Source organism: Spea bombifrons, chromosome 11, assembly GCF_027358695.1.
Source record: "Spea bombifrons isolate aSpeBom1 chromosome 11, aSpeBom1.2.pri, whole genome shotgun sequence".
Classification (NCBI taxonomy): domain Eukaryota; kingdom Metazoa; phylum Chordata; class Amphibia; order Anura; family Pelobatidae; genus Spea; species Spea bombifrons.
Window position 1 is genome coordinate 598,272 of NC_071097.1, and position 27,085 is coordinate 625,356.

At 41.6% G+C, this 27,085-nt stretch overlaps 1 protein-coding gene across 2 annotated transcripts; it reads right to left on the reverse strand.

The window, feature by feature from the left end:
• Positions 1 to 4,278: 4,278 nt before the first annotated feature.
• On the reverse strand, positions 4,279 to 26,125 carry LOC128469145 (NACHT, LRR and PYD domains-containing protein 3-like). 2 transcript variants are annotated; one of them, XM_053450985.1, is made up of 13 exons: positions 26,105 to 26,125; positions 21,846 to 22,181; positions 21,723 to 21,758; positions 18,759 to 20,457; positions 15,802 to 15,972; positions 14,887 to 15,057; positions 13,970 to 14,140; positions 13,053 to 13,223; positions 11,381 to 11,551; positions 10,577 to 10,747; positions 9,379 to 9,549; positions 7,796 to 7,966; positions 4,279 to 4,476 (listed from the first exon to the last, which is right to left on the reverse strand). In XM_053450985.1, exons 1-13 carry the CDS (start codon positions 26,118 to 26,120, stop codon positions 4,431 to 4,433), a joined length of 3,501 nt encoding a protein of 1,166 aa, XP_053306960.1. In that variant the 5' UTR covers positions 26,121 to 26,125; the 3' UTR covers positions 4,279 to 4,430. The 2 variants fall into 2 exon arrangements, with proteins under 2 accessions (XP_053306960.1, XP_053306961.1); XM_053450986.1 differs by lacking the exon at positions 26,105 to 26,125 and adding an exon at positions 24,650 to 24,671.
• Between the last annotated feature and the right edge of the window lie 960 nt (positions 26,126 to 27,085).

The following is a 27,085-nucleotide window of genomic DNA, read 5'->3' on the forward strand; positions in this document are numbered from 1 at the left end:
AGGTAAACGCCTAATTGGCGGGGACTTTAATATGATTTTAAATCTGTATCAAGATAAAGAAAAATTATGAGACAAGCAACGTTAGATAAATCTTTGATCAGAGACTCTAAAAATAAATTCAACCTCCTTTATATTTGGAGAATACAACAGCCTAAAGAATCAGATTGAACTTATTTATCAGGGGTCCATGGATCATACTCTCGAATTGACATGGTGTGGGGAGATAAGGAGATACTGGAAAAAACTCATACCCCCAAACCCCCCCCCCCCCCGTTATATGGAGCACTGAAGACTCTAGACAAAGAAATAGATCAACATGGAGATTTAATTACATTTTAATACAAAATCCACACAATATTGAGCTACCAAAAACAGAAATTGCACATTACTTTAAAGAAAATATTTCAGAATAAACCCCACCATCTAATAACTAGCAGAAATCAAGGACACCCAAAACAAGATAAATCAAAAACCTATGGAGATAACTGTCTAATTTACAGAAAGTTAGGTTAAAATACTTTGCCAAGAGCAACAGAGCAGACGCAATTCTTACTAATAAAATTAGAAACATCAGAATGGACAAGAGTGTTGAAAATAAAGAGTGTTTATGGAGTAGACGGTATAATTTACCCCATAAGTAGAATAAGAAAGATATGAATATCTCCTTTCCCACACTTTCAAACATTCAGAGTGACAGGATTGATTTATCTGCAATATCCAAACTGGTAACCAGGAAAACCGCCGGTCCAGATGGATTTACTGATCTCTTCTATGAAATGTTTAGTCCTCATATAGCAACCCATTTAACTACTACTTTCAACATTATAGTTCAAGAAGGGAAATTCCCACAAGAAATGACACAAACTAATATTCTTCCCATAAGAATATTATTAAAACTGGAAAGTCACCCACGAATGTAGCAAATCATAAAAACGTCTTTAATACTAGACACTAGATTACAATAATTTATTGACTCTTTACTACATCCAGAACAAATAGGTTTTGTACCAGGAAGATCCTCCACTAATAACACCCGATGAATCATAGATAGATATATGAGATTCAACCCGTAAAGAAATGATCCCAGAGTCATTCTCAGGGTCCAGTTAATAATAAAATCTCGCAGATTGGGTTTTTTTTTTTTTTTACTTTATTTAACATCCTCATTTGTTAAAGTTTTTGTTAACTTTATTTAACATGGAGGATGTTCAATAAAGTTAAAAAACCCCCGATGTTTTAATTTAAGCCCTGTGCGGCCGCAGACCCCTAAGGCCGGCCCTGGTGGGGGCTTCCCGGCCCCTTAGAGTGGCGGACCCGGTCGCAGTTGCGGCGGGCTTAAGGGACAGGTGCCCTTTATGCTCTGCGTTAATGCGGCCGTAGAGGCCGCATAGGCCCAGTCAGTCCGGTCCTGACTGGGCCTATTTTAAGGTAGGGGCCTGGAGCTGCAGCTCCATCAGCCCCTAAGTCAATCCGGCCCTGCCGCGGGCCCGGTCGCAGTTGCTGCTTGCTCCAGCAACAAGGTAAGTAGGGTGAGGGAGGGGGGTGCAGTGAGAAGGGGCAGAGGGGGGGTTAAATAGTGAGAAATGGGGAGAGGGGGTACATAGTGAAAAGGGGGAACATAGTGAGAAGGGGCAGATAAGATGGGCAGAGGGGGTAGGGGAATGAATGAATAAATGTGTGGATGAATTGTGTGAATGTGTATGACAATTAATGAATTCATGTGTGGATGAATTGCTTGAATGATTTGTGAGACTGCATTAATGAATGTGTGTGATTTGTGTGAATGAGTGAGTAAATGCAAAGATGGTACATGAAGGGTGGGCTTTAACACTAAATAAATAAATAAATAAAAATGGGCTGCTCAGGCTTAAATGCCCGGGCCTATTTTTTGTCCCAGTCTGGGCCTGGCTCAATCTCTAAATCAACGGTTCACTAACCCATGGTGTTATAAGCTTTAATGAACTGCTTTTTCTCTGAGTCAGTCAAACTGCATGTAATGGGTTGCTTAGTTAGGGTTATAGATACCCTATGAATCCTTCGTCTGTTCCTCCAGGATAACCTCCAGCCTCAAAAGGCTAATAGATGGATCTTTGTCTTAGATCACAAAAGTAGTCACGACCACCATGATTGTGAAGAACAAATGGAACCCTTTATTGTTGTAAATATCCACATAATTGAATTAACATTGATAAACAGGTACATGTAGACAACCCAACCTTTAATCCCCTTTGGCTACTGAATATCCTCCTAGCAGTTATCCTGTTAATGGGATTTGTTAACACAATGGAGTTCCTGTCTGAGCCATCTCTGTCTACCTTGGGGCCCTGTATGACAGGTCATACTGTCACACTGCATAATATCTTTTTTCACTGGATCATAAGCAGTAGAAGCTACGTAATTCTTTACAAAACTGTCTGACATTTTCAGGTCTGGGGAATCGATCTTTTATCAGCAATAATTCCCCTGGTGTCCATGGATGATGGACTGATAGTGGTACACCCCTCTGATCTCTAGCACCCCCAGTGTCCCTCATGGGCATAGCATGTACAAATGTCTCTTCCTCATCATTAGAATCAGAATGGGGCTTTCTGGATCTTGTTCTTGTTCATGGTCCTGTGGGCTGAACATTGAACCTTGATATTCTAGGGGGATTAGGTTGCCTTTCTTGCTCTGGAGGTGTAAATGGAACAAGCTACAAGGAAGGTGGCAACTCCTCTTCTGGACCCCTAAGGGCAGTAGCGTATCTAGCGGGGGGCAGTCCTGCTCATCAGGGGGGGTGCCACCTATGGCGACCACATGTCCTGGATTGCCTGGGACAGCCCCGCAATGGAACTTAAATCAGGGGTCCCGGAGTCGAAACGGCGTCCCTTTTTTTTGGAGTCGGAGGAGAGGGACGCCAAGCAACCCCTTACTGTGTGTGTTATTCTGTTGATCCATATCTGCTATGCTATGTTTCCATAAATTATGTATACCTGCAAATAAAGGGTTTGTATGTCATATTCAGTTGATCAATACCTGAAATGCTGTTTCCATGTGTTTATTTGATCTATACCCTCAGTGCTGAGTTTACATTTGATTTCTAGTTGATCTATACCTGCAACGCTGGGCTTTGCAGGTTGATCTATGCCTGCAGTGCTATGTTTCCATACATTAATATTGCATACCTGCAAATACAGGATTTGTATGTCTGATTCTATGCCTTTAGTCCTGAGTTAACATGTGAATTTCAATTGATCTATACATGCAAAGCTGGGCTTGTGTGTTAATGTGTCGATCTATACCTGCTATGATATATATTATGTATACTTGCAAATATAAGGCTTTTATGTCTTATTCAGTTGATCTGTACATGCATGTGCTGTTTTATGTGTTATTTATTTGATCTATACCTAATTGTTGGTGAGGGAGTGATTGCATGCTGTGGAGGGGGGTCCAAGGAGATGCTTGCGTAGAGTCCAATTTTTTCAATATAAAATGTATTGGCAGCAGGATCTAATATTTATATATATCGGCAGCAGAAGCTAATAATTTATATATATCGGCAACAGGGTCTAATATTAAAGAAACTGCCAGTTTAGCTGTTTTTTTAAAAAAAATCATATTTCAATCGTGGTCTTTACTTCAAAGAGATAAGTACATATAATGTAGTTAAAAATGCATGGCTAACACATATATTATATATATATATATATAATGCTGTAGCCTGTACCTTGTTCAGACATTATGGGAGTTATGCTCTAAAGTATATCATAACTCCCATCACTATATACTATGCCAGACATTAACTGAATATGAGTATATGAATGTGTGTGAATGTGTGTGAATGAATGTGTGTGTGATAGCATGGATGTGTAAGGGCATAGCATGGCATAGCGAGGGATAAATCTCACTTATATCATACCTAGGTTCTAGCAGGTATGTATGCCTTATTATATATATATCATATTGTTGTAGATTTTTTTGTCCAATATATATATATTTGCTCGATTATAAGACGACCCCCCAAAATTTGAACATTCATCTAGGGAAAAAAAAGAAAAAGCCTGAATATAAGACTACACTATGGGAAAAAAGTTTTACTAGTAAATATTAATTCATGTTCAAGAACAAGACAAAATGGTTGCTGTAATGGCAGCTGCAAATCATAAAAATCTTCAACTTCCACAACTGTTTGGGGGAGGTTTCCAGAGCCCGGCTTAGCTGGGTATGGCAGTGAAGTGAAGAGATTAGTTAGGATGGTCAGTCTGGGCGAGCAGAGTACAGCCAGAGAGACAGCGCTCCAATGGGCGCTGAGCTTTATTTTATATGATTTTTTTGGAGTTATTTTGTGAATCAGTAGATACATCACACGCAGAAGTTAATCCTGAGTCCTGAAGGTTATTCTCTGACACATTCACTTTGGTCAGAGTCCGGTTTATAATAATAACATCTCACAGATCCTCACAGCAGGATGAGGTCAGATTACAGTGCAACAACCTGCAGAGAGATGAGAAAAACCCAAGAATTAGACCCGATTGCTTCCTAGTGTCTAGGGTTTTGCCTACTGGACATTAACCCCTTCAATCCCCTATGGACGTACCGGGACGTCCAAAAAACACCTCTTAAGAAACCTCTATGGACGTACCGGTACATCCAGCCCTTCTTGCAGCGTCAGGACACATCCCTGCCGCTGCACGGGCGATCAGGCTGGACTCCCCCAATGGCCGGCTTTCTGCTGTCCGATCTGATGTAACAGCTTCCGGCATGGAAGCCGGAAAGCTGTTACGTTTCTAACTGCCCGATCGCGCGATCAGGCTTTCCCTTCCGGGTTGGGTCACTGCTGACGTAACCCAGAAGTTCATCGGAGGACAGGATATCCCCTGCAATAATTGTGACATCACTGGCATGTTCAGGAGGTCCCTAAGAGGACCTCTAACCATTTTTGTGTAAAAGAAATATATAAAAAAATACAAAAAATAAATAAAATAAAAAAATTAAAAAAATATATAAAAAAGATAAAAATCATAAAAAATTAAAAACCTTACATCCCATTGCTCTAGCATAACATCTAGCCAGTATAACCCCCTGCCCCCGTTCACATCCCCAAACCTGTTAAGCCATAGGCATAAAAATTATACAAAAAATGTACACCTTACAGTATGCTCCCTGGTGCTGGGAAAGTATGGAAAATCTATATAAATTAGGTATTTCTGAAATCACGACACCTCAATTGATAAACTTGGAGGGGATTTTCCATCACTTTACCTAATTTTGTGAGGATTCAGAGGAAAAATTTAAATAATACTAGGTTTTTTTTCTAATTGTCGCTAGTTTTTACTAAATTTCTCATTCTAAATTTTCAGCTAATCATCCAACTATGGTATCAAAAGAAAGCTCTATCTCTCCTTGAAAACACTATATATTGTTTACACGGGTACACTATTCACAGGAAAGGAGAATAATCGCTAAACTGACATACCGCAAAAAATGCCAAAATTGCGCTGGGACTTGAGGTACCAAAAACCCCTGGGATTGAAGGGGTTAAGTGACTCTATATAAAAGTAGTCTGTGCGTCTGACAGCGGTCAGCTGTTTCTTTTTTAACTCCCAGCCCAGCTCCCCTCTTTCCCCTGTAAGCTGTTCTCCTTCCGGCTCCCACATGCACTCGCTACATTTCCCTTTCCCCTCTCCTGTTTGAGCGCACGATGATGATTGGAAAGGAATGTTCTGTATCCGGCGTATGATCAGCGAGTCGGTGTCCTCACTGCTGATCTTCATTCCTGGACAGTGCGTTGTCTCTGAAACGGATTGCCCAGGATGCAGGACAAGTCCCCCTAAATAAACTCCTAACCCAGAAAACCCTGGATGCGTTATCTCCCTAATACTCACACAGGGAGTTCTTCACGATTTATTGGTTGGGGTCATTAAATATTAAATATTCCATTCCAACTTTTGTGCTTTTGTCATAGGAGGTAACATAACTACAGCGCTATCCTAGATTTTAACCCATCCATGCCCTCAGGTGAGATGATTATTCTATAAATATTAGTCCAGTTCTCACCCCAGCTCCTGCAGGGTGCAGTCTGAGTGCTGGTTATACTCACACAGACGTTTTACTCCTGAGTCCTGAAGGTTATTCCTTGACAGATCCAGGTTGGTGAGAGATCGGTTTGTGATAATAACATCTCGCGGATCCTCGTAGCGGGATGAGGCCAGATCCCAGCCATTCAACCTGCAGAGAGATGAGAAAAAGATAAAAATTAGACCTGATTGTTTGGCATTTATAGTCTTGGATTAGTCAGACGGCCGTCACGCACAGATCTGAGGTAAACAAAAACAGCTGCTTTCTTTTATTAGGCAAACATCAGATAAGACGTCCTTGCTGCTGCAGTCTTAATACTGAACAAAATTCATCCTCCATTGCCATGGTCCCACACCCTTTTCAAAGACCCTTTAACTCCCATCATGCAAAGTACCGTATTTGCGTGATTATAAGACAAGTTTTTTTCCAGAGCAAACGGCTCTGCCGCCGTCGCCGCCTGCCTCAGCGCTGCCCAGAGTGCAGTGTTGGGAGCGTGAGGCGTTTGTCTCGGGTGCTGGCGCTTCACACTGAGTGCCGGCATATGCCGGCATATGCCGGCATAGGCCTTAACAGATTCTCGCACCGGGGCCCTGAGGTTTCTAGTTACGCCCCTGCTTATAAGCCATTTAATCAGATGTGTAATGCAATCCACTGCCTAAATCTAGGTGAGGTTCAATTTAAAATTAATAATAGGTGGTATCTGGCACCTACTAGGTTGGTAAAAATACTCCCTGACTCTCCAATTTATTGCTGGAGGTGTGGTCAACAAGATGGAGATTTTCTCCACATATGGTGGAGCTGCCCACTGGTTAGAACATTGTGGGACGTAACTGAAAAATTTGGAGGAATTGTTGGGTCGGGAGATTAGCAGATCTCCTGATCTAGCTATATTACACCTTAACATCCCGCCTCTAAAAAGATCTGAAAAAAAGATACTATATCATTTTATGATGGCTGTAAAATTGTCAATAGCAAAAAATTGGAGGTCTATAATGGTTAATACATGGATAAAAATCAAAGCTCAAATAATACATCAATGTAAAATGGAAAGAGAGATTGCTTACAACTTTGGGCGGTATATTCAAAGATATAAAGAGTGGGATAACTGGATAAATAAACTTGAAAACATATAACAAGTATATAAGACAGGTTAAAGGTCCATATGTGTGAACATTGGCCCCTTGGTGACAGGGCCCGTACATGTGCCGGCTCAGAATGCATTGTTTTCGGTGGGTTTGGGGACCGCCCATTGTCCTTAAGGGGTTGAGAAAATAATAAAAATAAATATGGAGTCCGTAAAAATTGTGCATTAGGGAATAAGATACAAATACTAAAATAAATTGAGTAGCTAGAAAGTATGAATATGGGATCAGCCTCACCGGATTGTTGATTGTGGATGGATATATAAATTGTATGCTTCTTACCACTATATGTATGTCACGTTAAATTATGTTGTTGTCTTGAGATTTGTTTGTATACAGAAGATTACAAATGTATACTCTTTTTTGTAAAGAAATAATAAAAAAAAAATGACACCTTTAAATATAACATAAAAATAACCAAATCACTGCATCACAGCTAAAGACAAGGACAGGGAAACGTAGTTTGCTCCAGTGACCCCAAAAAGGAAATTTGTCATAAGAGGTAACACATAACTACAGCGCTATCCTAGATTTTAACCCATCCATGCCCTCAGGTGAGATGATTATTGTATAAATACTAGTCCAGTTCTCACCACACGTCATGCAGGGTGCGGTCTGGGTGCCGGAGACCCTCATACAGAAGTTTTACTCCTGAGACCTGAAGGTTATTCATTGACAGATCCAGTTTGGTGAGAGATCGGTTTGTGATAATAACATCTCGCAGAACCTCGCAGCAGAATGAGGTCAGACCACAGTCATACAACCTGCAGAGAGATGACAAAAACACAAGAATTAGACCTGATTATTTGGTATTTTTAGTCTTGGATTAGTCAGACGGCCGTCACCAAGTGAGTGAAGTAAGATGTGGGAACTTGAATGTTGCTGATTTGGATAATGCGAGACTTTGAATTCACAAACAAAACTTGACGGACCTGAGATAAATAAAAACAGCTGCTTTCTTTTAGTAGGCGAACATCAGATAAGACATCCTTGCTGCCGCAGTCTTAATACTGAACAAAAGTCACCCTCCATTGCCACGGTCCCACACCCTTTTCAAAGACCCTTTAACTCCCATCATGCCAAGTAATTTACCTTTAAATACCCAGACGTGCAGCTGGCCGGCCTCTTAGAGGAACAACCTCCCTCCCTTCAACCCGGCTACAGGTAACCGGCATAAACAAGCATTTAACAAACAAATCTTACGCATCAAAGAATACTTTACAGAAGACAATACAAGAGTAACAGCGCAGCTTGGGTTCACTCCACATAAAACACATTCTACATTCACGCTGCAAATCCCAACAATGTATCCTGCCGCTGACCCCTCCAAAACCCAAAGAAAGATTTTATACGGTGTCCGGCCTAACAGAAATCAGAAATTAACAAAACATTCACACACCGATCATTCAAAGTAAAAAATGGTCATTTATCAGGAAACACTTAAACATTACACCTATAAATGTAACATAAAAATAACCAAATCACTGCATCGCAGCTACAGACAAGGACAGGGAAACGTAGTTTGCTCCAGTGACCCCAAAAAGGAAACTGACCCCATAAATCATAGCTTCACAAACCCCAGGCCTGAGGTAGCCATGATAACTAATAATTGCTTCCTGGTGTCCGGGGTTCTGCCTGCTGGACAGGAAGTGACTCTATATAAAAATAGTCTGTGCGTCTGACAGCGGTCTCTATATAGAGCTGTTTCTTTTTTACCTCCCAGCCCAGCTCCCCTCTTTCCCCTGTAAGCCGTTCTCCTTCCGGTTCCCACATGCGCTCGCTACATTTCCCTTTCCCCTCTCCTGTTTGAGCACACGATGATGATTGGAAAGAAAGGAATGTTCTGTATCCGGCGTATGATCAGCGAGTCGGCGTCCTCACTGCTGATCTTCATTCCTGGACAGTGCGTTGTCTCTGAAACGGATGGCCCAGGATGCAGGACAAGCCCCCTAAATAAACTCCTAACCCAGAAAACCCTGGATGCGTTATCTCCCTAATACTCACACAGGGAGTTCTTCAGGACTTATTGGTTGGGGTCATTAAATATTTTATTCCATTCCAACTTTTGTGCTTTTGTCATAAGAGGTAACACATAACTACAGCGCTATCCTAGATTTTAACCCATCCATGCCCTCAGGTGAGATGATTATTGTATAAATATCAGTCCAGTTCTCACCCCAGGTCCTGCAGGGTGCAGTCTGAGTGCCGGAGACCCTCACACAGAAGATTTACTCCTGAGTCCTGAAGATTATTCCCTGACAGATCCAGTTTGGTGAGAGATCGGTTTCTGATAATAACATCTCGCAGAACCTCGCAGCAGGATGAGGTCAGACCACAGCGCGACAACCTGCAGAGAGACGAGAAAAACAAAAGAATTACACCTGATTCTTTGTAATTTTTAGTCTTGGATTAGTCAGACGGCCGTCACCAAGTGAGTGAAGTAAGATGTGGGAACTTGAATGTTGCTGATTTGGATAATCTGAGACTTTGAATTCACAAACAAAACTCGATGGACCTGAGATAAAGAAAAACAGCTGCTTTCTTTTATTAGGCAAACATCAGATAAGACAGGGGCGTCCAACCTGCTTCCCTTCAGCTGCTGCAGGACTACATCTCCCATAATGCTCTTTCAGCTAAGGGGCTGGCTGAGAAGGATGGGAGATGTAGTCCTGCAGCAGCTGGAGGGCCGCAGGTTGGATGCCCCTGAGATAAGACGTCCTTGCTGCTGCAGTTGTAATACTGAACAGAATGACTCCTCCATTGCCATGGTCCCACACTCCTTTTAAAGACCCTTTAACTCCCATCATGCCAAGTAATTTACCTTTAAATACCCAGACGTGCAGCTGGCCGGCCTCTTAGAGGAACAACCTCCCTCCCTTCAACCCGGCTACAGGTAACCGGCATAAACAAGCATTTAACAAACAAATCTTACGCATCAAAGAATACTTTACAGAAGACAATACAAGAGTAACAGCGCAGCTTGGGTTCACTCCACATAAAACACATTCTACATCCAAGCTGCAAATCCCAACAATGTATCCTGCCGCTGACCCCTCCAAAACCCAAAGAAAGATTTTATACGGTGTCCGGCCTGACAGAAATTAGAAATTAACAAAACATTCACACACCGATCATTCAAAGTAAAACATTTATCAGGAAACACTTAAACATTACACCTATAAATGTAACATAAAAATAACCAAATCACTGCATCGCAGCTACAGACGAGGACAGGGAAACGTAGTTTGCTCCAGTGACCCCAAAAAAGGACATTTGTCATAAGCGGTAACATAACTACAGCGCTATCCTAGATTTTAACCCATCCATGCCCTCAGGTGAGATGATTATTGTATAAATATTAGTCCAGTTCTCACCCCAGCTCCCGCAGGGTGCAGTATGGGCGCCGGAGACCCTCATACAGAAGATTTACTCCTGCGTCCTGAAGGTTATTATATGACAGATCCAGTTTTGTCAGATATCGGTTTCGGATTATAACAACTCGCAGATCCTCGCAGCAGGATGAGGTCAGATCACACCTATACAACCTGCAGAGAGATGAGAAAAACACAAAAGATAAATACTTGTCAGAATTACACTTTTAAAAAAAATAAAATAAAATAACCCCTTCAGTCCCAGTATATTGTTACTATATCTTTGTTACACTATGATTCCCCTTTCCTTGTTTGATGAATCCGCACAAATTATTAGTGATGAAAGATAGAAACACTATACTGAAACAGAAAAAACCACATTTAAATTTTGCTTCTTCTACACAGGAGGCGGTAAGATTTTCTTGGCTCCGGACTGACCAAGAGGGCGGCACGTGTTGTTCCATGACCCCTCCTCATTGGACAGCCTGTGAGGACTTCCTCGGCATGTGAAGCATATGGGATTCGGCTCTCCCCATCCTTTTTTTTCCTCTATTTATCCTCTCTATTTCTCCTCTCTCCTTTGCCTTTCACTCTCTCCTCTCTTCCTGCTGTCGAGCCTCATCAAGACCATGAAAGCCGTAAGAGTTCTTCAGGATTTATTGGTTGGGGTCATTAAATATTTCATTCCATTCCAACTTTTGTGCTTTTGTCATAAGAGGTAACATAACTACAGCGCTATCCTAGATTTTAACCCATCCATGCCCTCAGGTGAGATGATTATTGTATAAATATTAGTCCAGTTCTCACCGCAGGTCCCGCAGGGTGCAGAATGGGTTCTGGAGAACCTCACACAGAAGTTTTACTCCTGAGTCCTGAAGGTTATTCCCTGACAGATCCAGTTTGGTGAGAGATCGGTTTGTGATAATAACAAATCGCAGAATCTCACAGCAGGATGAGGTCAGAAGACAGTGCCACAACCTGCAGAGAGATAAGAAAAACCCCTTCAGTCCCAGTATATTGTTACTATATCTTTGTTACACTATGATTCTCTTGTTTGATGAATCCGCACAAATTATTAGTGATGATAGATAAAACACTATACTAAAACAGAAAAAAACCACATTTAAATTTTGCTGCTTCTACACAGTAGGCGGTAAGATTTTATTGGCTCTGGACTGACCAAGAGGGCGGCACGTGTTGTCCCATGACCCCTCCTCATTGGACAGCCTCTGGGGACTTCCTCAGCATGTGAAGCATATGGGATGCGGCCCTCCCCACCCCATTTTTTCTCTATTTATCCTCTCTATTTCTCCCCTCTTCTTTGCCTTTCTCTCTCCCTCTCCTCTCTTCCTGCTCTTGAGCCTCATCAAGACCGTGAAAGCCGTAAGAGTTCTTCAGGATTTATTGGTTGGGGTCATTAAATATTTCATTCCATTCCAACTTTTGTGCTTTTGTCATAAGAGGTAACATAACTACAGCGCTATCCTAGATTTTAACCCATCCATGCCCTCAGGTGAGATGAGTATTGTATAAATATTAGTCCAGTTCTCACCGCAGCTCCTGCAGGGTGTAGTATGAGAACCAGAGATCCATACACAGAAGTTTTACTCCTGAGTCCTGAAGGTTATTCCATGACAGATCCAGTGCGGTCAGAGATCGGCTTCTGAGAATAACATCTCGCAGATCCTCGCAGCAGGATGAGGTCAGATCACAGCGATACAACCTGCAGAGAGATGAGAAAAACACAAAAGATAAATACTTGTCAGAATTACACTTTTTACATTTTTTAACCCCTTCAGTCCCAGTATATTGTTACTATATCTTTGTTACACTATGATTCCCCTTTCCTTGTTTGATGAAGCCGTACAAATTATTAGTGATGATAGATAAAACACTATACTAAAACAGAAAAAAACCAAAAAAATTATTTTTGCTTCTTCTACACAGTAGGCGGTAAGATTTTATTGGCTCCAGACTGGCCAAGAGGGCGGTACGTGTTGTCCCATGACCCCTCCTCATTGGACAGCCTCTGGGGACTTCCTCAGCATGTGAAGCATATGGGATGCGGCCCTCCCCACCACTTTTTTTCTCTATATATCCTGTTTCTCCCCTCTCCTTTTTCATTTGTTTCTCTCTCTCTCTCTCTCTCTCTCTCTCTCTTCTGCTTTTCTATTGCCTTATCTTTGCTCTTCCTGCTCTCGAGCTTCATCAAGACCGTGAAAGCCGTAAGAAATTTCTGTTGAATTATTTTGGAGTATTTTACATTTAGTCCTCTGTGGCTTTTCTTACAATATTCTAAGAATACTCACACAGGGAGTTCTTCAGGATTTATTGGTTGGGGTCATTAAATATTTTATTCCATTCCAACTTTTGTGCTTTTGTCATAAGAGGTAACATAACTACAGCGCTATCCTAGATTTTAACCCATCCATGCCCTCAGGTGAGATGATTATTGTATAAATATTAGTCCAGTTCTCACCGCAGGTCCCGCAGGGTGCAGTCTGGGCGCCGGAGACCCTCACGCAGAAGTTTTACTCCTGAGACCTGAAGGTTATTCTCAGACAGATCCAGTTTGGTGAGAGACCGGTTTCTGATAATAACATCTCGCAGAACCTCGCAGCAGGATAAGGTCAGATCACAGATACACAACCTGCAGAGAGATGAGAAAAACACAAAAGATAAATACTTGTCAGAATTACACTTTTTAAAAAAAATTTAACCCCTTCAGTCCCAGTATATTGTTACTATATCTTTGTTACACTATGATTCCCCTTTCCTTGTTTGATGAACCCTCACAAATTATTAGTGATGATAGATAAAACACTATACTAAAACAGAAATTTTTTTTATTTTTATTTTTGCTTCTTCTACACAGTAGGCGGTAAGATTTTATTGGCTCCGGACTGACCAAGAGGGCGGCACCTGTTGTCCCATGACCCCTCCTCATTGGACAGCCTCTGAGGACTTCCTCAGCATGTGAAGCATATGGGATGCGGCTCTCCCCACCCCTTTTTTCCTCTATATATCCTGTTTCTCCCCTCTCCTTTGCCTTTATTTTTTCCTCTCTCTCTCTCTTCTACTTTTCTAATGCCTTATCTTTGCTCTTCCTGCTCTCGAGCTTCATCAAGACCGTGAAAGCCGTAAGAAATTTCTGTTGAATTATTTTGGAGTATTTTACATTTAGTCCTCTGTGGCTTTTCTTACAATATTCTAAGAATACTCACACAGGGAGTTCTTCAGGATTTATTGGTTGGGGTCATTAAATATTTTATTCCATTCCAACTTTTGTGCTTTTGTCATAAGAGGTAACACATAACTACAGCGCTATCCTAGATTTTAACCCATCCATGCCCTCAGGTGAGATGATTATTGTATAAATATCAGTCCAGTTCTCACCGCAGCTCCTGCAGGGTGCAGTCTGGGTGCCGGAGACCCTCATACAGAAGTTTTACTCCTGAGTCCTGAAGGTTATTCATTGACAGATCCAGTTTGGTGAGAGATCGGTTTGTGATAATAACATCTCGCAGATCCTCGCAGCAGGATGAGGTCAGATGACAGTCACACAACCTGCAGAGAGATGAGAGAAACACAAAAGATAAGTACTTGTCAGAATTACACTTTTAAATTTTTTTTTAACCCCTTCAGTCCCAGTATATTGTTACTATATCTTTGTTACACTATGATTCCCCTTTCCTTGTTTGATGAACCCGCACAAATTATTAGTGATGATAGATAAAACACTATACTAAAACAGAAAATGTTTTTATTTTTATTTTTGCTTCTTCTACACAGTAGGCTGTAAGATTTTATTGGCTCCGGATTGACTAAGAGGGCGGCACCTGTTGTCCCATGACCCCTCCTCATTGGACAGCCTCTGAGGACTTCCTCAGCATGTGAAGCATATGGGATGCGGCTCTCCCCACCCCTTTTTTCCTCTATATATCCTGTTTCTCCCCTCTCCTTTGCCTTTATTTTTTCCTCTCTCTCTCTCTTCTACTTTTCTAATGCCTTATCTTTGCTCTTCCTGCTCTCGAGCTTCATCAAGACCGTGAAAGCCGTAAGAAATTTCTGTTGAATTATTTTGGAGTATTTTACATTTAGTCCTCTGTGGCTTTTCTTACAATATTCTAAGAATACTCACACAGGGAGTTCTTCAGGATTTATTGGTTGGGGTCATTAAATATTTTATTCCATTCCAACTTTTGTGCTTTTGTCATAAGAGGTAACACATAACTACAGCGCTATCCTAGATTTTAACCCATCCATGCCCTCAGGTGAGATGATTATTGTATAAATATCAGTCCAGTTCTCACCGCAGCTCCTGCAGGGTGCAGTCTGGGTGCCGGAGACCCTCATACAGAAGTTTTACTCCTGAGTCCTGAAGGTTATTCATTGACAGATCCAGTTTGGTGAGAGATCGGTTTGTGATAATAACATCTCGCAGATCCTCGCAGCAGGATGAGGTCAGATGACAGTCACACAACCTGCAGAGAGATGAGAGAAACACAAAAGATAAGTACTTGTCAGAATTACACTTTTAAATTTTTTTTTAACCCCTTCAGTCCCAGTATATTGTTACTATATCTTTGTTACACTATGATTCCCCTTTCCTTGTTTGATGAACCCGCACAAATTATTAGTGATGATAGATAAAACACTATACTAAAACAGAAAATGTTTTTATTTTTATTTTTGCTTCTTCTACACAGTAGGCTGTAAGATTTTATTGGCTCCGGATTGACTAAGAGGGCGGCACCTGTTGTCCCATGACCCCTCCTCATTGGACAGCCTCTGAGGACTTCCTCAGCATGTGAAGCATATGGGATGCGGCCCTCCCCATCCTTTTTTCCTCTATATATCCTGTTTCTCCCCTCTCCTTTGCCTTTATTTTTTCCTCTCTCTCTCTCTTCTACTTTTCTAATGCCTTATCTTTGCTCTTCCTGCTCTCGAGCCTCGCCAAGACCGTGAAAGCCCTAAGAAATTTCTGTTTAATTATTTTGGAGTATTTTACATTTAGTCCTCTGTGGCTTTTCTTACAATATTCTAAGAATACTCACACAGGGAGTTCTTCAGGACTTATTGGTTGGGGTCATTAAATATTTTATTCCATTCCAACTTTGTGCTTTTGTCATAAGAGGTAACACATAACTACAGCGCTATCCTAGATTTTAACCCATCCATGCCCTCAGGTGAGATGATTATTGTATAAATATCAGTCCAGTTCTCACCGCAGCTCCTGCAGGGTGCAGTCTGGGTCCTGGAGTCCCTCACACAGAAGTTTTACTCCTGAGTCCTGAAGGTTATTCCCTGACAGATCCAGTTTGGTGAGAGATCGGTTTGTGATAATAACATCTCGCAGAACATCGCAGCAGGATGAGGTCAGAAGACAGTGCCACAACCTGCAGAGAGATGAGAAAAACACAAAAGATAAGTACTTGTCAGAATTACACTTTGAATTTTTTTTTAACCCCTTCAGTCCCAGTATATTGTTACTATATCTTTGTTACAGTATGATTCCCCTTTCCTTGTTTGATGAATCCGCACAAATTATTAGTGATGATAGATAAAACACTATACTGAAACAGAAAAAAAACACATTTAAATTTTGCTGCTTCTACACAGTAGGCGGTAAGATTTTATTGGCTCCGGACTGACCAAGAGGGCGGCACGTGTTGTCCCATGAATACTCCTCATTGGACAGCCTGTGAGGACTTCCTCGGCATGTGAAGCATATGGGATGCGGCTCTCCCCACCACTTTTTTTCTCTATATATCCTATTTCTCCCCTCTCCTTTGCCTTTATTTTTTCCTCTTTCTCTCTCTTGTACTTTTCTAATGCCTTATCTTTGCTCTTCCTGCTCTGATGTGAGTATTTTACATATAATTAAGTCCTCTGTGGTTTTTCTTAGAATATTCTACCTCTCATAATGTAAATAATAGGCCTTCTGCAATGCGGCGGGCGCTCGTTTGAAGCCTAGGGTGTTTTGATGTTAAGAGATGTGATCTGCACATTGTACAAGTGTTGGATCTTACCCCTTGGAGATATGATAAGGAAAGCCTTTATCTTTGATCACTGTACGGAACAAGGGGTGTTATTGATCTATTACACGAGACCACAAGGGCCTGCCTTGGGTTGCCTATGATTCTTGAAAGGTATGTTGATGTCTGAATCTGGGTTTGGCAAATACCAGGAGAACGCTGCCTATCGGAATATACCGTATTTGCTCGATTATAAGACGACCCTGATTATAAGACGACCCCCCAAATCTGAATATTAATTTAGGAAAAAAAGAAAAAGCCTGAATATAAGACGACCCTATAGGAAAAAAGTTTTACCAGTAAATGTTAATTCATGTAAACTATTTTTTTTAATAAAAGCTACGATTGAGAAAATATTTTGGTTTTATTTCCTTCTATTTTCCAACCTGCCCCCCCCAGTTATGGACATCTGCCCCAGAAATGCCTTATACCCCCTATATGCCACTGTGCCCCATGATATGCCTTTTAACCCTATATGCCACTGTGCCCCATGATATGCCTTTTGACCCCCTATGTGCCACTCTGCCTCCAGAAATGCCTTATACCCCTATATGCCACTCTGGCATTAAGGGGGTTAAAAGGCATATTATGGGGCAGAGTGGCATATAGGGAGGTTTAAGGCATTTCAGGAGGCAGAGTGGCGTATAGAGGGTTAAAAAGGCATTTCTGGACGCAGAGTGGCATTAAGGGGGTTAAAAGGCATTTCACAGAACAGTCTGCCTCCAGAAATGCCTTATGCCCCCCATTTAACACTCCCCCGCCCCCCTGAAACTTACCGGTGCTTCTGACTCCCCTGTCATGCAGCTGGGGCAGCGTGTAGATGTCTACGCGATTCACATAGACAACTTATGCTGCAGCCGGAAGGAGGTGTGGCTAGCAGCGGGGGTTGTCTGCGTCCAGACCTTCCCCGGCTGTCAGAGATCAGAGTTCACCGGACCGGTGCGGGGAATTCTCTCTGACAGCCGGTAAATGTGTGTGTGTGGGGGGGGGGGGCAGGAGGATTCAGGTCCCCTGCAGCGCTGCGGGGGATCTGGATCTTAGTCGTCTCATAGTCAGATCTATTTGAGGTCTGATTATAAGACGACCCCCATCAGAGCATTTGCTCTGAAAAAAACCTTGTCTTATAATCGAGCAAATATGGTATAGTGCCTGTTGTAATGTTTGGTGGAGGAGGATAATGGTTTGGGGCAGTTGATCAGGGTTTTGGTTCCTTAATTCCAGTCAAGGGTAATGTTAATGCTACAGAATACAAAGACATGTTGGACAATTGGATGCGTCCAACTTTATGGAAAGGCCTTTTCTGTTTGAGAATTACTGTGCCCCAGTGCACAAAGTCAGGTCCATGAAGACATGGTTTCACAAGTTTAGTGTGAAGGAACTCGAGTGTCCCTCACAGAGCACTGACCATAACCCTATTCAACACTTTAACAATAAACTGGAGCTCCGATTCGAAGCCGGGTTTTCCAACCTCAGACCTGACCACGCAAATGGTCTTCTGGCAGAATGGATGTAAGTTTCTGGCGATTGTTTGGAAATGTATCTCAACCTTCACACCGTGTCTCCATGAGTTTACTAATTTAAGCCGTCAATAAGCAGTTCATCTCCTGCTGCAGAACCATTTTCAAATCACTTGACTCGTCTGTGGCAGGTAATGGAAAAACTGCTTGTCTTCATAGGACGATATACTTTTCAGACACACTGCATTGTACACAATTAACAATATTTTGAGCCACACGTTGTGAGATATTGTCATACCCATAGAAGATCTCCAGTGAGGTACCTTTTATAAGACCAACAGCGATGTCATCTACGGCATTTAATTCACAAGGAATCAAAAACTAGAGAAACGTCCACCATTCACAACTACTTGTACTGTCCACCCATTGTACAGCGCTACAGAATATGATGGCGCTATATAAAACAATACATAATAATGACAATAAATTCAAATATTCACAGACACGGTGTTTCAATCAATTTTCACATTTCTTTCAAACCAGCTCAGCTACGTAATATGGATCCAAGGGTTTTCTCACTTTCTGGAGTTACACAGGTAGATGAAGCCATGTCCCTCATTAATCTACATAAACTCCCTCCCCTCATCTATAAATCCTACTCACAGGATCAGTCATGGTACAAACACTTACGTGATCTCTGAACACTTGCAAAAGCTTTTGGAGAGCGTCTTCATTGCCTTGTGAGTCAGATTATAATGACTGAAAGTCACTGTGTGAACTTTCTCGCTATTCTCCAAACAGTAGGCCACGGCTTGGACAAGGAGGGTTTCATCATCATAAGCAAATACAGAACGGATCTTCAAGTGCATCAAATCAGGCATCATTCTCTTCACAAACGTCGTATCCTGAGTCTCGTACAAATAGCACAGGATTTCTTTCCTATCTGAAGCTGTGGATATCCTTTTCTTCATCCATTCTTCCAGAATAGGTTTCAGTCCCGATGACATTTTACACCCAACGCTTTTTGCAATTTCATTTATTTGGTTTTCCCAGCAGAGGCCAAACAAGAATTGTACAGTTACTTTTACATGCTCATGTCTCTCAGACTTCTCCAGCAGTCTCCTGACCTCCTCCTTATGCCGGTTCGGATCTGATTGCTCATCCAGGGCATAATAGAGAGCTGCGAAGAACTCCTGTACACTCAGGTGGATGAAGCTGTAACATGTCTGCTTTTCAATGTCCCTCTCAAACACGTTCTCGTTCAGGAAGAGAGATTCTTCTTCTGACAAATCACATCCGTACTCTTCCAGATCTCCTTTCTCAAATATGATCTTACGGCTCCAGACTCCTTTCTTGGCCAAATCACACAGCTTCTTCATGTAGGACTTTATGGGCACATTGGAAGTTCTGCTGTGATATTTTAACAAACCTTTCCAGTAAAGCGTGTAAACAGACGTGGATGTTTTATAACGAGTCACATTAAAAGTCTTTTTTATCTCCTGTTTGAGTACAGTGCAAACAATCCAGGATATAAGAGGGACAGCACACATAGTAAAGAGCGCCGCATTCTCTTTTATCGCATTGAGAGCTGCCTCAGCTTCAGCTTTATTCTCAAAGAAATTGAAGAAATAGTTTTCACGCTCTTGCCCCGTAAATCCCAGAATTTCTACATAACGAGGACACTCGATATACTCGTTTAACTTCTCCAGTGAGAAAGGTCTTGTTGTAATGATCAGTGAAGACGTCTCGAGAACCTGTTTTCTTATCAAGCTGCTTAAGATGACCTCTTTGGGGACCACCTGAAAAGGATGGCTACAGTCCTCACTGAGACCCATAAATGACTGATCCAATTCATCTAACCCATCAATAAGGAAAAGGATTTTCTCAGGATCTCGTAAAATTGACTCCATCGCACTCTGTGAGCATTTTAGCCGACACATCTTGGATATAAAATCAGCAATGCTCGTTTCTCCAGTCATTCGGTTTATCTCCCTGCAACTCAGATAAAACACATAATTAAACCGCTCCTCATACAGTTTTCCCGAGGCCCAGTCCAGCATGATCTTCTGGGCTGTCATAGTTTTTCCGATCCCCGCAGGTCCCTGTAACACCACAGTTTTCGGAGTAAACCCATCTTCCTCGGGATCAAACAGCTTGTCAACAGTGGTTGGGGAATATTTATCTGAACGTCTCTGCTCCATCATCTCAAGATGTTCTCTACCCAAACCGCTTATTTCCTGTTCTCTCTCTTCTTCGTCACGCTGCGTTTTTATTAGTAGCAGATTGGTGTAGATCGTCTCCATGTTAACGTTCTCTCCCATCCGGCCATTTTTATGTTGAATCCTTTTGTGCTGATTCTTTACAAAATCCAGGTAATTTCTTCTGCACTCTGTGGAGGATAAAATATATCGGATCACCTCAGTATGGAACATTTAACCCCTTTGTGACAATGGCTGATTTTATTTTTTGTACCTGCTCGTGTTTGGCTGTAATTTTATTCTTTCCCATTCACTGAACCCACACACGTTACATATGGGGTTTTTTCAGGACAAGAAGCGATTTCTTTAGATGTCATTGTTTTGATTGTATCATATTTTTTTTACTATAAAAAAGTATAAAATTTGGTGAAAAATTGAGGAAAAAAATGACTTTAACTTTAAGTTGAAAAATCTTTTAGTCATTTATAAAAGCTAATGAAAAAACCTACTAAATAAATTCTACTATTTGTCCTGAGTTTAGAAATAACCCATGATACGTTTTTTTTTTCTGCAATAAGTATGGGTAGCGTTTTGCTATTTGAAAACCATTTATTCCAAATCTGGTAATTCTTTCCCCATGTGCCATTTCGGGTATCTTTGATATGAATTTACCCCATCAAACTATATATTTTTTAAAACTAGACACCCCAGGGTATTTCAAATGCTGGTGTTTTAACTCTTTCCATGCACTAATTCTACCAACAGTCTTTGTCAAACTTTGTGGTAGTCATTTTTTTTGTGTTTTTTACACACATTTTATTTCAGGTATGCATTTACAACTCCCCACATGCACGGGTTTGTCGGGTTTTTGGGGGCTAAAAGGCCAGATTTGGGACGTGTGCATTTCTCAAGTTGGAAATTAGATGTGTGGTCATCCTCCCCCCGTGTTAATTGGGACATTGTTGAACCCGGCCCATTCAATTTACCCCATCAGATCATACATTTAGACAGTAGACACCCCATGGGCATTTAACATGCCAGTATTTTAACTCTTTCCATGCGAGAATTGTTTTAAGCTAAAGAGCTAATTCTAAGACTTGCTCATAAAAATATTTATATATTTACTTATTTTTGCCTTTTTTATTTATTTGTTTTTACATTTTTTGGAAGTTGAAGGAGAAATTTTTTTAACTATTTTTTTTTTCTTTTTTCTTTATTTATTTAAGCTATCTTCGGTGAATAAACCCAAATGTCATAAAAGGAATAAATCTTGATGCTGGACAGTTAAAAGATGATGGTAACCCTCCTTTTTTAATGGGGGGTAGTCAGGAACCAGTAAGCATTGGGGGTTATTCACCTACCCACGCCATGGCCAAGAGAATCTGGTTCATTTCTGTGTTAACTCACACCATTTACCTGTTGGCATTATAAAGAAAAATATCTATAGTTTACATACCGTTAACTTCTTCCGACGGATTCAGGCCGAATGAGCCTGAAATGTAAAGTACGGCCAGTCAGCATCATGTAATAAACTCATTAAATAAATGTCTTTATGGTAACAGAAATTCACCAGACTTACAAGATTTTAGTTTCTCCTGGAGTTTTTCTACAAGTCCCATCAGACCAATTAACTGTAAGACTTGACTCGTCACATCCAGAGCGTTCCTCTCTCCATAATAATCCACGAGACGCTGTGAGATATCAACAGGGTCTGCACCTTCCAGGCGTCCCCGTCCTATGGGATCTTTATTGTTATATCTAAAATCTGACAGTTTACTCCGAAATCTCTTTAAATCTTCTCTTCCCAAATCATCCAGAAAGTTCTTGAGAATGTCCAGAACAGTTGGTTTATCAGCCCTGGAGGACGCGTCTGGAGAAGACATGCTGGTGGTAAATGCAGCATCAGAGGATGAATCTGGGAAAGACATGGAGGGGGTGAATAAAATAATAATGCCATTCTAAATTCTGGACACATACGGTTAGCATTCATGGGACAGGGATATGGCTATCCTAACGAGACCAAGGATTAATTTACAGCTATCTCATTTTAAATACCCACCCAATCTGCATTTTCATTTTTTTTAAAGGGCCAAAACATCTATTACATTTTTTCACATTTTTGGGCAAATAAGGGTTTTTCTAACCTAAAGGTTTTTTTTAAGGTTCACAGAATACTTAGAGACTTTGTTTTTAGCGTTATTTAAATTTTATGTTTTTACATTTTTCCTTTTTTTTGTATTTTTCTTTATGTTTGGAAACCACCAGGATATTTCTTGTACCTAAAAGTAACCTCAGATGAGGTCATTATGACATTGCAGCGGCCCCTTTAAAACTATATCTACAACTACAACAGTTTTTTTAATTACTATTCACTTTTATTTTTGTGCTGTATTGGCTGGATTATAGGCCACCCCCGATTATAGGCCGCCCCCCGATTATAGGCTGCACCCTTAAAGTTTGGTGCTATTTTAAAGAAAAAAATATTTTTAGAGAAAAACTACATATGAATGGAACGGTAAAGCAGCATTTTATGAACAGGAATAAATGTACTTCATGGTTTTTGGTATCTATTAAGCAGTTAGTCAGCATAGGTTATATACAAACAGAAATTTTGAAAACCAATAGCCATTTTAAGGTCCCCCCCTTAATTCACAATGCAGCTTACTTATAGATATACCCCCTGATATGCCTCTCTGCCCCAGATATGCTTTATAACCCGTGATATGCCACTCCGCCCCCCAGATATTCTTTATAACCCGTGATATGCCTCTCTGCCCCCCAGGTATGCTTTATAACCCCCGATATGCCACTCTGCCCTCCAGACGTACCACTCTGCCCTCCCGATATGCTTTATAACCCCTGTTGTGCCACTCTGCCCCTATTATGCTTGTGACAGAATGACCTGTCATTAGGGCTGCAACAACTAATCGATAAAATTGATAATAATCGATAATGAAAGTCATTGTCAACGAATTTCATCATCGATTAGTTGAATCAATTTTTATCGATTATAAAATCCATTTCATTCAGTGAGACTTGCAGCAGTTACTACTTACAGTCCCTCCCTGCAGTCACTGCTGATTGGCCCCGCCCCTTCTGTCTCCCAGTCCCTCCCTGCAGTCACACTGAAGACATGGCTGTGACACTCATCTAACTGTGAGTATAAAATGAATATTTGGGTTGCTGAAAGTTAGGGGAGGTGGGGGGTTAATTTAGGGGCAGTTGTGCTTGATGGGGTGTTTAGGGTTAATTTAGGGGCAGTTATGGTTGATGGGGTGTTTAAGGCTAATTTAAGGGCAGTTATGGTTTATGGGGTGTTTAGGGTTAATTTAGGGGCAGTTATGGTTAATGGGGTGTTTAGGGTTAATTTAGGGGCAGTTATGGTTGATTGGGTGTTTAGGGTTAATTTAGGTGCAGTTATGGTTGATGGGGTGTTTAAGGCTAATTTAAGGGCAGTTATGGTTTATGGGGTGTTTAGGGTTAATTTAGGGGCAGTTATGGTTAATGGGGTGTTTAGGGTTAATTTAGGGGCAGTTATGGCTGATGGGGTGTTTAGGGTTAATTTAGGCGCAGTTATGGTTGATGGGGTGTTTAAGGCTAATTTAGGGGCAGTTATGGCTGATGGGGTGTTTAGGGTTAATTTAGGGGCAGTTTGGGTTGATGGGGTGTTTAGGGTTAATTGAATGCTGAGGACTGAGGTTTAATTTAATAAAGTTAACTTAAGGCGCAGTTATAGGTAAAGGGGGGGCAGACTAAGGGGAATCTAAATCCTGGGGGCAGTGAAGATTAATCCAGTACTTATTTATAAAAGTATGGTGTCAGTGTGATGCGAATGAGTCTGTGAATCTATGAGGGCAATATGGGATATCTGGGGAGGACAGAGTGACATATCAGGGGGTATAAGGCATATCAGGTGGCACAGTGGCATATCTGGGGGTATAAGGCATATCAGGTGGCACAGTGGCATATCTGGGGTATAAGGCATATCAGGTGGCACAGTGACATATCTGGGGGTATAAGGCATATCGGGTGGCACAGTGGCATATCAGGGGGTATAAGGCATATCATGTGGCACAGTGGCATATCTGGGGGTATAAGGCATGTAGGGTATATAAGGCATATGTGGGGAGGGTGGAGTGGCATATCTGGGGTATGTGACATCTGGGAGGTAGTGCGGCAACCCTTGGCTCAGATGTGCATATCTGGGGGGGGGCAGGTTGGGAAATAAAAACAAGAAATGCATTTTTTTTATTCTGCCGTTTGTTTTTAACATCCAGTTATTTTAAATAAATGAAAAATTTACATTTATTTTTTATCCGATTAATCGAAAAAAGAATCAGCCAACTAATTGATTATGAAAATAATCGTTAGTTGCAGTCCTACCTGTCATACAGGCCCCAAGGTAGTCAGAGATGGCTCCAGCCTGGCTGCCAAACAGGCAGGAACTCCATTGTGTAAAGTAATCCCATTAACAGGATGGCTACCAGGGGGAGATTCAGTAGCTAAAGGGGATTAAAGGCTGGGTTGTATGCATGTATCTGTTAATTTATGTTAATGAAGTTCTGTGGATATATGAGTCTATGTTTTACAACAATAAACTGTTCATTCCTGCTGTACTCAGTTCAAGGTAGTCGTGTCTACTTATTGGGTACACATAGCAGGGTTCCAAGGTGCGCATGCTGACTGGTGCTGGAAGTGATTCCGGGGACAAGAGGAGGATACATGTGGGTGATCTCCGGGAGCGATTACAGCTCTCCTGGTGAACCTGTGACAATGCTTTATAACCCCTGATATGCCACGCTGCCCCAGATATACCACTCTGCCCCCTAATATGCTTTATAACCTGATATGTCGTTCTGCCCGCTCCCCCAGACTTACCAACGCATCCCCAGACTCCATGGTGTCTAGCGAGGGTAGCCGGTGGGCACCTGCGTGATACGCGTAGACAACCTCTGCGCTCAGACAACTTGAGCGGAGCCTAACCCTCCTGCTTGGCCGCAGCATGGCTCATTGATAAAGAAAAAAAACTCCGGCCCGGCGCCTGGAACTCCATGTCCCGGTGATACGAATTGCGCATCCCTGCTCTAAACACAGATTATAGGCTGCATCCCCGCTTGAAAGACTAAAAGTGTGGGGGGGGGAGTGCACCCTATATTCGGGCCAATACAGTATTTGTTTTTTTGGGGGTGTTTATATTATTTTTAATTATTACTTTTTGTTTTATTTTGTAAATCCTTGACATAGAAACAAAGAATCTAAATCTATCACAGAAAAAAACAAACTTTGGACTCTAGGGGCCCACAACAGGTTAATTTTTTTCTATGGGAGGAGCAGGAAATATTACACATTCCAGTTACAGGGTCACTGCGGTCATAAATGCTGTAAAGTGAGATTATTCATTAATTTTTAGTTCTTAAGCCTCAGATTGTGGACAGCCTGCTGAACAGGAGAAGAAAGGATAAAAGAGTAAAGAGAAAAGCTAAACCAAAGCTAAACAAACAGAGAACCGGGGAGTTCTGGAGATAAATAGTGTAACAAAAAGCAAAAAGAATGATAACACGCGATTCAAGGAAAAGAGAAATAATGCAAATCCAAGGAAATTAATGGTAATAAAAGCAGAAACTTTAAAAGGGAAGATAAAAAAGGAGGGGCGGAAATTGAAAGTGAAACAAAATGAAGGAGCGAAATGGGGTTGTTTTTTTCGCTCTCCTCCTCCCCGTTATTTTATTTCCGTGACTTTCCATCATAAGAAGAAAACCCGATTTCCTGGGAGATGCAGATTTCATAGAGGTGTCATCACTAACGAGAAGTAAAATGAGAGGGAAGATGCAGCCTTACCTCTGCCTGCGTGCATACATTCAGCAGGATGGACTGGATGTGCTGGGAGAACTCGCCCTTTACTGGAAATGGGAGGAGCTTTACTCTTCTGTAACATACTTTAACCCCTTCACGACAAGGAAATAATTCTACCACTGTACAAGTCACTAGTCAGACCACACATGGAATACTGTGCACAGTACTGGGCACCAGTGTACAAGAAAGATATAGTGGAGCTGGAGAGGGTTCAAAGACGGGCAACCAGAGTAATAAGGGGAATGGAAGGACTGCAGTACCCAGAAAGATTATCAGAATTGGCGTTATTTAGTTTGGGAAAAAAGACGGCTTTGGGGGGACTTAATAACTATGTATAAATATATAAGGGGGCAGTACAGAGATCACTCCCAGGACTGTATCTATAACAAGGGGACATCCTCTACGGCTGGAGGAAAGAAGGTTTCTACACCGGCACAGACGGGGGTTCTTTACAGTAAGAGCGGTGAGACTATGGAACTCTCTGCCAGAGGAAGTGGTAATGGTAAACTCAATAAAAGTTTAAAAGGAGCCTGGACGTGTTTCTTGAAAGCAATAATATTACAAGTTATGGATATTAGATTAATGGGGACAGAACGTTGATCCAGGGATTTATTCTGATTGCCATATTTGGAGTCGGGAAGGAATTTTCCCCCTGGTATGGGGCAATTGGCATCTGCTTCATAAGGGTTTTTTGCCTTCCTCTGGATCAACACAGTAGGGACACAATAGGTATATAGGTTGAACTTGATGGACTTTGGTCTTTTTTCAACCTTATGAACTATGTTACTATGTAAGAATGGGGGGAGCGCGGCAGCTGAGGTTTAATGTAAGAAGAATGGGGGAGAGCGCGGCGGCTGCAGTTTAATGGTAGAAGAATGGGGGAGAGCGCGGCGGCTGCAGTTTAATGTTAGAAGAATGGGGGAGAGGCGGCCGCAGCAAAAACAGACCAAGCGTAGCCCAAATCAA